The 15,021-nt window shown below is 40.8% G+C and overlaps 1 protein-coding gene across 3 annotated transcripts in view; it reads left to right on the top strand.

The window, feature by feature from the left end:
- Prkdc (protein kinase, DNA-activated, catalytic subunit) overlaps positions 1-15,021 on the top strand; it is a 170,654-nt gene that overhangs the window by 93,943 nt on the left and 61,690 nt on the right. For all 3 annotated transcript variants that reach the window (XM_075970668.1, XM_075970658.1, XM_075970648.1), the window contains exons 50-59: positions 914-1,065; positions 1,640-1,771; positions 3,479-3,590; positions 4,865-4,989; positions 5,078-5,227; positions 8,235-8,408; positions 9,547-9,645; positions 10,750-10,957; positions 13,318-13,507; positions 14,609-14,824. In XM_075970668.1, the coding sequence (XP_075826783.1) occupies positions 914-1,065; positions 1,640-1,771; positions 3,479-3,590; positions 4,865-4,989; positions 5,078-5,227; positions 8,235-8,408; positions 9,547-9,645; positions 10,750-10,957; positions 13,318-13,507; positions 14,609-14,824 (1,558 nt within the window). The remainder of the gene's footprint in view (positions 1-913; positions 1,066-1,639; positions 1,772-3,478; positions 3,591-4,864; positions 4,990-5,077; positions 5,228-8,234; positions 8,409-9,546; positions 9,646-10,749; positions 10,958-13,317; positions 13,508-14,608; positions 14,825-15,021) is intronic.

The raw sequence follows: 15,021 nt of genomic DNA on the forward strand, positions 1-15,021 counted from the left end.
TGTTTCTTGATAAAACAGTTAATAGCGTGAAAAAAATGGGGTACTTAATTAGCTTATGAGCCATCGGAAAGACCATCACGAGCTCAACTACACTTGAGGAAGTGGAATTGCCAGTCGTTGGCATAGTAACAGAAGTGAAAAGGGAAGTGGTAGTGCTCCTTTTGCTAACTTCCTGTGATGAAGGGAGCAGAGCACTGGGATAGAAGACCAGCAGGTATCAGGTGGCCCAGTGATGAAAGACCCAGAGAGAAGGGCTCTTGCAGCTTCATTGAATCTGAGGTGGAGACAGTGAGGTATGAAAAGGGCTAAGAGCCAAAGTGCAGTGGGTACTGGGAGAAACCAGCTTTAATGATTCCATTCCTGCCTTATATCAGGATTCAGCAGGACCTGGACAGGACTGTTGTTGGGGTCTCAGATGGAGACTGGGAGTGAATCTCTGCACAAAAAAATTTGAAGAACATGGCCAACCAGGGCCTGAGCCCTGATTGTAGCTTCCTCTCTGGGGGCACAGTGCATTGACTGTGTACACATCGGAGCAGCCACAGTTTCTCCCACCTACCTACCCAAGAAGGGTATTGTCTGTAGTCAGCAGTGAAAAACCACATAGGATTTAACCAGAAACTAGATTCCTAAATAGAATGCGAGGTCTCTTTTAGAATTGGGTATTTGGGTTACTTCCAAGGCCAGGCATGATGGTGCAGGCTTACAGTTCCACAACTTCGGAGGTACTGGTAGGAGGTTCAGTAGTTCAAAGGTGGTGTCGGCTATTTAGTTCAAATAAATATTTATTTATTTGAAGCGAGTCTGTGCTATGTGGAAACCTGTTTCAAAACAACAACAGCAATGGGGGTGGGGTGAGATATTCTTCCAGAATAAAATATTATTTGTCTTAGAAAATTTCAATGTTTTTCAGGGGGTCTCTAAAGATGAAGTGTTAGCAAATCGATTGCTTCATTTTCTAATGAAACATGTCTTCCATCCCAAAAGAGCCGTGTTCAGACACAACCTTGAAATTATTAAAACCGTTGTTGAATGCTGGAAGGAATGTCTTTCCATCCCTTACAGGTACACATTTGCTATTTCTTAGAAAAAGGTCAAAGTGCAGCAAGTTTTAAATGGTAACTACAATGAAGTATAATTATGTGAATTAACAGGAATATAATTATAAAGGATGGTCAAAACCAAAAATAATTTTAGTAATAATTTGAAATAAAGTCCATTTACAAAGTAAATTTTGCTACTGATAAAACCACATCCCCAAAGTTTGAGACCGGAAGCATTTCTGGGTGCTCAGTGGCTCCCCACCCAGCTCTTCAGCCCTCCCCTCACTTTGCCTCCTCACTTGGCAACTGAAGTATTCTGCCCTGCACCACCCCAGCCAGGGGTACCTCACAGTCTTTGCTGGATGACTTGTAGCCTTCGTAGCCTGAAGTGAACTAAAACTTTTAAAAAGTTACTATTAGCTGACAGGGTTGGGACAAGTAATTAGAATAGCCAAGAACTAACAAGTGGGTATCAACAAGCAGGGCTCTTGGAAGTAGGAAAGGGCCAAGTGTTCCTTGTACTATTTAGCTGAAAATTTGCTTTATCTTCCTGTTTCTCATTCATTATGTGTTTTCTCCCTTGTGCTGTGTTACAGATTAATATTTGAAAATTTTTCACATAAGGACCCTAATTCTAAAGACAATTCTGTAGGAATTCAATTATTGGGCATTGTAATAGCTAATGACTTGCCTCCCTACGACCCGAAGTGTGACATACCGAGTACCAAGTAAGTACATGCTTTCTACTTGGTTCTTTTATAAAGTCTTTGGATATAATTTTCAAATATAGTATTGATACCTTTAAGAACCAGACACAAATACTTGTACCTAAAATTATAAGGTTGGATTTATAAGCCATTTGGGAGGAGAAATATATCTGGAGTGAAGGAGGAATGTAGGTTATAAAAAATTAATTAAATTAATTAATTAATCACAAAGGCTCAAAGATAAAGGTGCTCGCTGCCAAGCTTGATGGTTTCCGTTTGATCCCTGGGATGCACTGATGGAAGGAGAGAACCAAGTCTCCCAAGCTATTCCATGAACTCCACACATATACTGTGTAATAAATAAGTGTAATAGAAAATCTTTAATTAATGTAATTTTCTGTATATAGCTTTAAGCAGAAGTTGTTAAGTACTTTCTTTTTCTTCCTTTTTTCCTTTTGTGCTTGTGGAGGATGCCTGCATGTGTGGGAGGGCTCCTACCCATGAATGTAGATGCAGAGGCCAGCAGAAGGCATCAGTTGGCTTTCTTTATTACTTTCTGCTTTATTCCCTTTCATCTATGTTGGATGGCCAGCCAGCTCCTGGGATATGCTTGTGGGGGTGCTCAGGTCCCCATGTTTACACAATAAATTGTATTACCCAGTGATCTATCTCCCCTGCCCTCTTCTTTTTGAAACTGGCATTTTAAACATTGACTCTTGTAAGTACTGTGGGCTCTATAAGAGGATTTGAACTGTTTTGACTTTGAAGGGGAACCCCTATACTGGCAGCTCTCTTCCTGGGCTCTAGTCTCAATTTCCCCTGTCCTGATGGCAATCACGTATTCAAGTAGGATGGCTATGAAAGAAGCTATAGAGATATAGTTTAGAACATGACAAAAGGTACTGGCCATTTTTTTTAAAAGTCAGGATCCCACTACATAGCTCTGGAACTTGGTCTGCAGTCCAGGCTGTCATCAAACTCAGAGAGCCACCTGCTTCTGCCTCCCAAGTTCTGGGATTAAAGGTGTGCACCACAATGCTGGCTTCTTGTCCTGCTCTTTAAGGTTTTTGAAGTTGATGTCTCTTTGATGCTCTGTAGGTTTGGCCCTGCACTCCTTGATCTCTCACCTCTATGGGGAGACAGGGCAATTTCAATTCTGGTTGGTTCCTATTGGTGGTTCATATATTGCTGCTGTTGCTATAGATAGTGTGGGTTCAGAACCAAGGCAGCCAGTAGCTCAGCATAGACTAAAAAAACTCTTGTTTTCAAATGTGAGCTTTTGGAGCCCTGTTTTTATCACCTGGTTTTTTTTTTTTATCATCCTTATTACCACAAAGAGCCCGTAAAGACCAAGAGTTAATGTGTCACTACCTGCACAGAGCATCACCCTTCTCTTTTTCAACATTGTGTTGTCAGTAGGCGTCCTTGACAGGGAATCCTAGTCTTAGATCCTCCCTTCTTTATCTCCTGTGGCTTTCTCTGGTGTCTAGCAGAGGGCTATCCTCTCATTGGTGACCAGAGATTGACAGTAGACTTTCATGGTTATGATGACAGAGCCCATAAATCTATATTCACGCACATTTAAATCTATATTCAAGAAAATTGCATCACATTTTATATTTATATTTCTCAATTTGCCTATTAATATAACAGGAAGAGAATTGTTTCATTTTTGTGTCAAGCATTCTAATGAATTGTTTTTATGCTTGTTTTCTGTGTTTATTACAGATATTTTGAAGCTTTGGTCAATAACATGTCCTTTGTGAAGTATAAAGAGGTTTATGCCGCTGCAGCAGAGGTTCTAGGACTGATTCTTCAACATGTTACTGAGAGGAAACACGTGAGTGCTGCAGTGTGCTTCTGATTTTGATTACCCCGTGTCCTCCTTGAGACAAACAGACACTGTGCACATCCGTGTTTCCATAGCACTTGTGGGCTGCTGCGTAGGGACTGAGGCATGCCTAAGTGCATGAAGCCCTGCCCTCCCCACCAGCTCGAAAGCCAGCAAGCAGTGGTGAGTTCTCACTGCTGTGTTCAGGTTGGCTAACTAGGCAGCCGCTACCCCCAGGTTGTCCTCTTAACCATTGTGTACCTGTCCTGTATTCGGTTTGCTTGATCTGTCCTGTTCTTTCTTTAAGCTAAACTGACCATTTTATCCTGTTACCAGATTAAATACTTTTAGTGAATCTAATTTAATGTAAGTAATATTACATTTTAGTGCAGGCAGCACTCCATGTTGATCTGTAGTCTCAGCCCTAACATACACTGTATGTATGTGTCTGTTAGCAGTGAAATAATTAAAATAGTCTACATGACATTTAAAATCATGGGAATTTATGGTTAAGTGTTTCCTCTGCACATAACTTCTAAATAGTCTCAGCAATTAAGTTTGTGTTGAAAAAACTATCCATTTAGACTTTATGCCTTTAAACAGTTGTAAGGATTTTCCATATTTGTGGGGAGACACAACTGAAATGAGTATTTTCATGACTTCCAAAAAGTCTTCCTTGAGTACATCGTCCATACTGAGTACGTGCTTTTGAAGACTTACAAGTTGATTCTATACCCTAGAGGCTCAGCAGGAAACAGGTAGACCACATCTCTGCTATGAGAGAGCTAGAATTTGGGGCAGAAAACCAACAGTGTACAAATGAATATCTAAAAGTAGTAATGGATGATAAAGAGAGAGAGTGATACATGCAGGAAGACCATGGAAGGGTCTGTTGAGCAAGAGTTGCTAGAACTCAATAGGCGTATTTGACCAAGGTACCTAAAAAAATGTGTATTGCACTGTATTTGATAAACATTAACCTAAAACTACTTGTATCCTCTCAGAAGACTTACTTTCTATGTCAGAAGGAAACACAGTGCCCAAGCTGTGGCCTTGCTCACTCACTGCAGTCGAGGCATGGGAACCCTGTGGCTGTCCAGTGGCTAATGCAAACCAGCGGCTCTTCCTTGCACTCAGTTTCATTACTTGAGTGTGAACCTTGGTGAAGATCAGAATATTGGACATCTTCTTGGGTTGACTTAAATAATTAAAATACATTTAGATTTCAGCGCTTAACATAATGTTCTACTTTGGTGTGTTTGAAAAGAAACTTTATTTTTCAGGTGATAGCAGAGTCAATATATGAACTGGTTGTAAAACAACTAAAGCAACATCAAAATACTATGGAAGACAAATTTATTGTGTGCTTAAACAAAATAGTGAAGGGCTTCCCTCCTCTTGCTGACAGGTAGGGACAACGGAGGAGGTGGACCATATGAGTAGGGGCTGAGGGACAGTGTCGGGGCCATCTTCTCATGAATCCTCTTACTTACCAGTTTCTTGAATGCCGTGTTCTTTCTATTGCCAAAATTTCACGGAGTGATGAAGACACTTTGCCTGGAGGTTGTGCTTTATCGTGCAGAGATGACTACAGGCTTGTACTTACAGCTAAAGAGTAAGAACTTTCTCCAAGTCATGAAACATAGGTAAGGTAACATGAGGCCTCACTGCCCAGAGGATAGCCTGGTCACAAAATGTCCAATTGACCATGTATCTCCTTAAACTAGGAACCACTTGTGGGTGGCTGTTCAAGAGAAGCATATTTGTAAAAGAGATGAAAGTATAGGAGTGATATGTGAGCCTACCACAGCCGCTCTGTTTCTGGAGCCTTGGGTAGCCACGTCCAGTCCCATACTTGCACATGTCTTCCACAAATGAAGAACACTGCTGTACTGTAGTGCCTCGGGCTCACTTGAGATTTGCACATGACATTTCCGTTCTATACCTATTTTATGGGCAAGAGCCTTCTTATGCTAAAATCGTTCACTTCTCTTCAAAGATGCCATAGAGTAGACAGTAATTTTAAAATAAAAGTTGGTCCCTTATTTCTGTCCTCTTACATTCGTGATCTGTGTGTATGTACTTTCACAGTGATAAGATACTGGTAAGTGTGTAATGTTCTGATAACAAAGATTAAATGTCCTTGTGTTCTGCTCTCTTCCAGTACGTACTCAAAGTTGACTTCGTTAAGGAATATGAGACCCTCAGATAAGGAAAGACACTTGCTTATTTAGGACTTAGGGCACTCTTACATTACTGTCTGATGTACTAGGTAGCACCTGAAATTGCTTTTGAACTGAATCCTTCATATTTTTAGCTTATTTTGTCTGCCACCATTTGTCTCTTTAAATGAACTTTATTTTGAAATAATAATCTTATAGTTGCAAAAAAGTTAAAAGATACCATTTAAAATTCCCATATATCCTTTCATCTCTTCTTTTACATGATTGTTAAAATTAAGAAATTGACATTACTATCAAATAAACTAGAAGATTCGGTAGGCTTTAGCCATAAAGTTATTTGACCCTGGGTTGTGTGTGTGTGTGTTGTTTTGAATTATTGCTTCAAGCTTGCCATTCATTATTAGTCACTTCATATTTTCAAATTTCTACATTTTCGTCTTCCTTGGGTGTATGCACCTGGAACTCACCAGTTTCTTCCTGATTGGCTATTTTGGCAGGGGGCAGGGTGTTCCATTGTAAATAGTAGTCTTTTATGATTGCATTTTAAAATAATTCTTTTATTTATTCTTTGACAATTTTACACATACAGTTTTACACTTGTAATGCCTTTTGATAAGAATCATTCCCAGTTCTCTACTGTTCCCGTCTCACTGCCAGTAGAACCCTTCTTCCTAACACCTTTCCCTGCTCTGACTTTTATACCTCTCCTCCACACTTTCTCTCTCTAGTCCATTGAGTTTAACTTGTACCTTCATAAATGTAGGGTTATTTACTGGATCATGGGCAACATACTAGTGACTACACCACTGAAGAAAAACAACTCACCGTCCCCCAGCAAGTATAAACTACCAATAGCTTCTCAGCTAGGAGTGGACTGTCATGAGCTCCCATCACATGCCGGTGGTAGAATGTTAAAAGGCTCAGTCCTGGGCAGATGCTTCAGTGAGTACATGTGTGCAGTGGCCAGCTTGTGTCCTGAAGACAGCACTTCACAGTATTCTTAGGTTCTTACCATTCTTTCTACTCTGGATCAATGATGCTCCCTGAGACTTTCGGGGGCTGGATGGCTTAAATAGCTATCTTGTTAAGACTGAACAATCAATAGTCACTTCTCAGCACCTTGTCCATTTGTGACCATTATCCACTTACAAAAAGAAACTTTTCTGGCCAAGGTTGAGAGCATCACTAATCTATGGGTACAAATATAGATACTTAGAAGGTGTGTATTATTTAGCAAAACAACAGTAGTAAGTTTTACCCTCTAAGGCCTATGACCTCCCTAGCCATGAGCTTTCAACAGGGTTTATAATACAGGCTTGAATTCCTTTTTATGGATGAAGCCTCAGACTAATCCGAAAGCCATTGGTAACCCCTGTAGCATTCATTAGCACTGTTGTACCAGTGGACACATCTTGTTGCCTTGTGTGTGGGTTCTACTACTAGGTAGAACCAGTGATGACTTTTCTTCTTCAGTGGCCCGGGTAACATAGCACCTTCCAGAACTATAAAAGCTAGCCAGCAGGGAGGAAGTTTTCAAGTCAGTTCCAGTTTTTATTTCTCTATGTCCTGCAATCACACTGTATGATGCTTCAGCAGTAGGGTCTTATCATCTAGTTCTAATGGTCAACTAAGTATAATAGCAACAACCTGCATTATTCTGAGGTTCTCTGGCGCTTTCTTGACCATCAACGCATAGAGAGGTAGCCTATGCCTGACTTGGATTTTCATTTAATAGCCCATAGCTTGTGTCAGCAGTATTGTCCACCCCTACAAGCTAGCTCATTTAAACACTTTTTAAAAACCTACTATTTATTTATTTACTTTTTTGAGACAGGGTTTCTCTGTAGCCATAGCTGTCCTGGAACTCACACTATAGACCAGGCTGGCCTCAACCTCATAGAGATCCTCCTGCCTCTGCCTCCTGAGTGCTGGAATTAAAAGCATGCGCCACTACCATCTGGCAATTAGCTTGCAAGTAATAAGTTTCTATAAGGCTCTCTGTATCTCCTTTGTTATGGGTAATATCCCCAAACTTTCTTCAGCCTACCCTCTAATCTCAATCCCCCCTTAAACCTTTCCAGCCCTTGTAGTTTTCCTTCTTTCCCTTATCCTTACCCCATGCTTCATCTACTTTGCATGTCACAAGTGTTTTTTCTGTCTACTCCCCACTTAGCTCCTCTTCCCCTCTCCTGTCTAATGGGTCCTTTCTAGCGTCCTGACTTCTGTAGACACTACAGATTAAACACATAAATCTCCAGTTTTGAAGCTAGGCTCCAATTACTAGAGAACATGCAGCAGTTGTCTCTCTGGGTCTGGATTACTGCTTTCACTGGTAGACTTTAAATGTACTACTCTGAATTATAAGGAGTTTTGAAACTTTAGGATAAGAAGAAAATATTGCTTGTCATACTTTGTAAGTATGATAATAAACATCATTAAATTTATGTGTTATCAAAAATCTTTCTTATAGAGATGATGAAAGACAAAAGGTGTGTTTGGATATAGTTTATAAGATGATGGCAAAATTAAAACCAGTAGAACTTCGAGAACTTCTGCATCCTGTTGTGGAATTTGTTTCCCATCCTTCTCCAACGTGTAGGGAGCAAATGTATAATATTCTTATGTGGATTCATGACAATTACAGGTTAGCCTTCATTCTGTTTTATATCACTTTTATAAAAAATCTATGTATGATATGTGTGAATGTGTGTGTGCATTGCAAACATGTGCCTCTGCACACACAGGAATCAGAGGACAGTCTCAGGTTTTGGTCCTCCCCTTCCACTTGTTTCAGACACGGTCTGTATTTTGTACACATGACTGTGTAGAGCAGGCTAGCGAGACTCTTGGATCACAGATGTGCACTCCTTCCCCAGCTTTGCTAGGGGTTTGAACTCAGTTCCATATGCTTGCACAGCAGTTGCTTTACCCACCAAACCGTCTCCCCAGGCCTCTGTTAACCATTTTTGAAGGATTTGTGTGGGTACTTTTTGTGATTTGGAATATAAGAAAACACTTTTAGCAATATGACTAATAGCTGAAACAAGTTTATTTCAATATATTGAATTATCATTTTTGTTTGTTTGTTTTTGGTTTGTTGAGACGATTTCTCTGTGTAGCTTTGAGCCTGTCCTGGAACTCATTCTATAGACCAGGGTGGCCTTGAACTCACAAAAAACTGCCTCTGCCTCCTGAGTGCAGAGATTAAAGGCGTGCACCACCACCACCTGAGGAATGATCCTTTTTTGCTATTCTTTCATGAATATGTAGGAAATAGAAAGTGAAATTATCAATTGAGTTAGAAATATAGGAGTCGGGCTGGAGAGATAAGAGGCTTGCTGCTTTTCCAGAGTTTAATTCTCATTACCCATGACAGGTAGCTCCCACAACTTCCTGTAACTCTAGCTCTAAGATAGCTACTGTTATTGTCTAGTCTTTGCAAGCATTGCATGCATGTGCACACACGTGAGTGCACACAGATTAAATCAAATTTTTTGGTTGTTTTTTTGTTTTTGTTTTTTTAGTATATGAGTGTCTCTGCCTCCTGAGTGCTGGGATTAAAGGCATACGCCGCCACCACCTTTTAAGAGACATATCCCTCAGGTACCTGCAGAGGTGACAGGCAGAACTCAGCATACAAAGGTCTGACCTGATCTCACACCTTTTGCAGTTCTACTGAATTGCCTTGGGTATCAGTCTCATGGAAACCCACCTTTGCTTTAATTCAGACTGTGTGATTGGAGCAGAGCAGAATACTGATAATTTGTTATTTTCCCAAACAGAGATCCAGAAAGTCAAATGGATCAAGACTCCAAGGAAATTTTTAACCTGGCCAAGGATGTGCTGATTCAAGGACTGGTTGATGAGAACGTTGGACTCCAGTGTGTGCTTCTTCTGGAATAAATTAGATGAGGATTCGGTTATTACGTTATAGACTAGCTTAAAGTGTTTACTCTGATGCCTTCGTTCTCTCTGCTTCTTGCATTTTCTAATCCTTAGAAAAATGTGTTTTAAATCACATGAAGAATAAGATTTTGAAATCCTGACAGAATATTTGAAAATAAAACTTGTGAAAAGATGGTTAGGGCAACGTGCTTATGCAGTGAGCTGGTTAAAGATTTTTAAGTTGAAGCAGACTGTAATGACAACAGTTCTGTTTTCTATTTAGCACGTAGAGTTAAAAAATCATGGTAATATCAAGGTTAAATGAAGTGTTGGGCACCTTAGCATTAGGAAGACACCATATGTTTATTCTATGTGGAGATATAAACAATAATGGTTGTTCTCTGAAGTGCCCTAAGTCAGCTGTGTGAACATCTTATCAAATGCCAACCACAGAGCAAGGACAGTTGTTAATATGATGTGACATATTACTTACTTTTCATTGGCTTCAATTTTAAATGCACTGAACTTTTAACAGTTTATATTTAAATTTCATACGTAGTTGTCTGTTGAAAAGTCCAACATGTTTTGTTTTGGTTTTCTCTTGGGGCAATACTAAGGATTGAAATGAGAGCCTTATATGTATCAGGCTAGCAGTGTAATAACTGATCCTTGTTCCCGGTCCTAACTTGATTTTAAGTTTTGAATACATCGTGACAGTAATTTTTTGCAGAGAATTGTTTTAACAAAGCAGTAAAGGATTATATGAAATTCACTTTTGATCCTGGGCATCCACATGAGACTTGTGTGATGGGCAAGGGCTCCACCCCCGAGTGAGCCACAACTACTACTGTTTGTTAAAATGCTTTTGTGTTCCAAAATTGTTAGTGCTATATGCTCATTGCTGTAGACAGTCATCCAGTGTGTCAGATGTGCAGTTGTTGGAGACATTTGTCCTTCAGAACCTCTGACTATATTGTGATTGTCTTCCCTTTCATCTGAGAGTTGTGGGAATGAAGAGCTGGGAGTTCCCACATGATACTGTGGGCATTGCATCCTTCCCTTTGCTGGTATCTAAGCCTGTGTTTCTCTTCACTTTTCAGATTAATTATTCGGAATTTCTGGAGCCATGAAACCAGATTACCATCCAATACATTGGACCGATTGTTGGCATTAAATTCTTTATATTCTCCAAAAATAGAAGTTCACTTTTTAAGTTTAGCAACAAATTTTCTGCTTGAAATGACCAGGATAAGCCCAGATTATCTAAACCCAATCTTTGAGCATCCTCTGTCCGAGTGTGAATTTCAGGTGAAGTGCTTGTCATGGTGACTATTGCATGTTTCCCCTGTTGTTAATGAATGTCTTCTAATATGGTTAAACTAACATCGTTAATACTTTGAAATGTGCACATACTCCTTTCTAAGGTACTAGCATGTGCTTCCTTTCCCCTGATGTCATACACCCTTTATTCTCTCAGATTCCACTTGGACCTCTCACCTTCCTGTTTTCTCCCACCTCCCTGGGAGAGATAGGGTTGAAGCATCACCTGATCCAAATACTAACCAAGCATAACCCTGCTTATCTGTGGCTATAGATCAAGTTCACAGCTTCTTGTGGTAGCTTATTAATGGGTATGGCCTGGTGTGTTCCTTAGTGCAAATTAAATACCCCTTATCTGAAATTGTTGGGACTACAAGTGGTTTGATTTTGTGTTATTTTTGGATTTTGAGATATTTGCATGTCCGATGGTACCTATTTATTTATTCATTCATTCATTCGTTCATTCTTTCATTCTTAGAATTTTATAGTATTTACATCATTTAACCTCTTCTCTCTCCTCCCTTCTCACAGGTCCCATCCGTACTCCCCAACCCGCACTCCCTCTTAAATTCATGGCCTCTTTCTTTAGCTGTCATTATTATACACACACATTCACATGTGAAAATATATAAATATAACCTACTGAGTCCATTTAATGTTGTTTGTATGCATATGTCATTAGGGCCGACCATTTGGTATTGGATAACTAACTAGGGGCCTCTTCCTTGGAGACGACCGATTCTCCCTTATTCAGCAGTTATTCTCTGTAGCTTTTCACCTGAAGGTAGGGTCTTAGGAGATTGCCCCCATCCACATAGGCATGTCACCTAGTATTATCATTGTTCACGGCTTCTCTACCTTTGGGCAATCATATTGTTGAGATCCCATGGGTGCAGCCCCCATCATATTGAGAAGACACAATCCTGAAGCAGATATCTTGGTCTTCAGGCTCTTACAGTCTGTCCAGCCCTTCTTCTTCCATGTTTCCTGAGAGTCAGGTACAGGTTGCCTTCTAGTTGTGTCAGTGGGGATTGGGCATCTTATGGTTAGTTGTCTTCATTTTTGACCATTTGTAACAGTCTCTTTCTGCTGTGGAAAGAAAATTAAAAAGAAAAACGAAGGGTCTTTGATGATGGGTCATAGTGAGATGCCAGGCATAAATAACAAACTTCATTTGTATTTCATTTCTAGCTGATGCACATAGCCTAAAGGTAAAATATAAGTAGTTCTTTAGCACATGGGTGAGCTGAGTGGCAAGACTAGTGATAGTTGTGTTGTGGCACCACTGGCATTGCTAAGTATGCATCAGCCCTCTAATGTAGAATATAGGGGTAGAAGAATGGCTTCTCTCTATTGTGATTATTTTTTCCACTTTTTAAGTAAGTGTTTGTTTAGAAAAGGGATCTTCTGGGGACTGGAGAGATATAGCTCAAGCTCAGCAGTTAAGAGCTGTTCTTCCAGAGGACATGGGTTCAATTCCCAGTAGCCACATGGTGGCTCACAACCATCTGTAATGAGATCTGGTGCCCTCTTCTGGCCTGCAGGCAGACAAGCAGACAAAACAGTGTCTATATAATAAATAAAATGTATGCCGCAACACCTGGCTTTAAAAAAAAAAAAGGTTTTTCTGGCTAGGTATGGCAGTACACACCTTTAATCCCAGCACTTGGAAGGCAGATTTCTGTAAATTCAGTTTGGCCTTGTCTACAGAGTTAGTTCTAGGACAGCCAGGGCTACACAGAGAAACCCTGTCTTGAAAAACCAATGATAATAATAATAATAAAGGTGACGCAAAGATTTTCTAGGGACTGTATATTGTAGATGTAACTGTTGGTAGAGTGTTCGCATGGCATGTAGGAAGCCTTAGATTCAGTTCATAGCAGCATATGAACTAGGTACCGTGGTGCATATACATGGGAGCTAGAGGCAGGGGGGCGGAAGTTGAAGGTTATTCTTGGTTATATCTAGAGGTCAAAGTCAAAGTATTCTACCTATCCCAAAAATGAAAGAAGGAACCGGGTGGTGGTAGTGCACACTTTGAATTCCAGCACTTGAGAGGCGGGTAGGTCTCTGTGAGTTCGAGGCCAGCCTAGTTTACAGAAGGAGTTTCAGGACAGCCAAGGCTACACAGAGAAACCCCGTTTTCAAAAACCAAAAAAGAAAGGAGGGTTCTTCCTCAGTTGCTTCTCGAAGTGACAGTACGTATCTGCTAATGGTACTGCTGAATTTTATCGTTTGTTTTTGTGGTGCTGGGAATTGACCTGAGAGCTTCACTCATGCCAGGTAAACATGGAAATATTTCAGTGTTACTGTGAAAGAAACATTTTCTTTAATTTCTTTTTCTATAGGAATATACTATAGAACCTGACTGGCGTTTTCGAAGTACTGTTCTCACTCCAATGTTTATTGAGACCCAGGCTTCTCCAAATACTCTCCATGCCCAAACCCAGGAAGGGTCCCTCTCAGACCGAAGGCAGAAGCCTGGCCAAGTGCGGGCCACCCAACAGCACTATGATTTCACCCCGACACAAACTACAGGTAACAAGTCACCAGACACCCTGTTGTAAGAACAGAAACTTCCTGTGAGAGAAACGAAGGAATAAGATAAAGTCACAAAGGCCATAAGGAAGACGTGCCAGTCAGAGGGAAAAAGGAGAGAGGTTTTTAGAGTAGTCAGCTCTGCCGAGAGGAAGGGGCAGTTGTTGGGGCCCGGTGGAGGCGGTGGAGAAGGACTGAAGTAGTTACGGTGCCTCGCTGCTGTCCAAGGAGAGGTTCTGGATGGCGGTCATGGGAACGGACTTACTGCTAGTGAATCATACGTTTAAAAATGGCTGATGGGGTGTTTCTGTATGCTTCTTCCACAGTTTTTAAGGGAGAGAAAGACATTATTTTAGAAAAGAATAATAATCTGATTGTAGCTAGACATGCTTATTTTGGTTTGGTTTGACAAATATGCATTGTATCTAAGGCATCTTAAGAGCAGAGTAGCAGTAAACCAGATTCATTTACTGATGTCAGTAATTTATTGGACTATTCTTTTCCAGTGGATTAATTCTTTCCTTTGGTATGTAAAATATAAATCACAGAGTAAAAATAGCTTAATCCTTTTTAAAAGATTTATTTTTATTTTTGTGTTTGAGTGCTTGGCCTCCATGTATGCATGTAGTGCGTACAGTCCCTAGTACAAGCAGAGGCTAGAGTCGGGCTAGATCTCCTGACACTGGAGTTACAGTCAGTTGTAAACTCCCATGTGGGTACGGAGAACTGAACCCAGCTCCTCTGCAGGGTCAGCAAGGGCTCTTAACCACTGAACCACCTCTCCAGCCCACTTAATCATTTCGTATAAACATTTCAGTGTTTCACATTCTGTTGTTTCCGAAAGTAGAACTAGTGTGAGCAATCACTCTAAATTCTTTGACAAGCACTGGAAACGTAAAACGCTGTAACTGATGATTACAGCTGCGGGAGGGTCGTGAGGCTCAGGTGGCTGGTCTGCTGTGGGTCATACCCAAGTACCCTTGCCCTCTGCCCGGCGTCACAGGTAGTTGCGGAGGTCTGGCACTGCAGGGGTGCCCAGCAGGTTTCTACAGGTGCCGCCTGGTAGCAGCCTCCTCACGGCTCTGCTCCGATGTGTTGTAGGGGAAAGGAGCTCATTTGATTGGCTGACTGGGAGCAGCATCGACCCATTGGCGGATCACACAGCCTTCCCTTCAGAATCCTCATCTTCCTCCTTGTTGGTTGCCCACAAGAGGAGTGAAACATCACAGAGAATACACTGGAAGTCAGTAGGACCTGACTTTGGGATGAAAAAACTGGGCCTTCCCGGTGATGAGGTGGATAACCAAGTGAAAAGTGGTAAGCAAAATGCTTTAACATCTTTAAAATGTATCACACACACACACACACACACACACACACACACACACACCATGCAGAAGCTTACACGGAGAGAGCATATTTCTGACTGTCCACATTTCCTTGAAAGCTGCAAGGAAAATCATTAAAATTCAACTCATTAATCATTGTTTGGACCCTTACCATGTTGGTATTCT

The sequence above is a fragment of the Microtus pennsylvanicus genome, chromosome 1, assembly GCF_037038515.1.
Source record: "Microtus pennsylvanicus isolate mMicPen1 chromosome 1, mMicPen1.hap1, whole genome shotgun sequence".
Lineage (NCBI taxonomy): Eukaryota > Metazoa > Chordata > Mammalia > Rodentia > Cricetidae > Microtus > Microtus pennsylvanicus.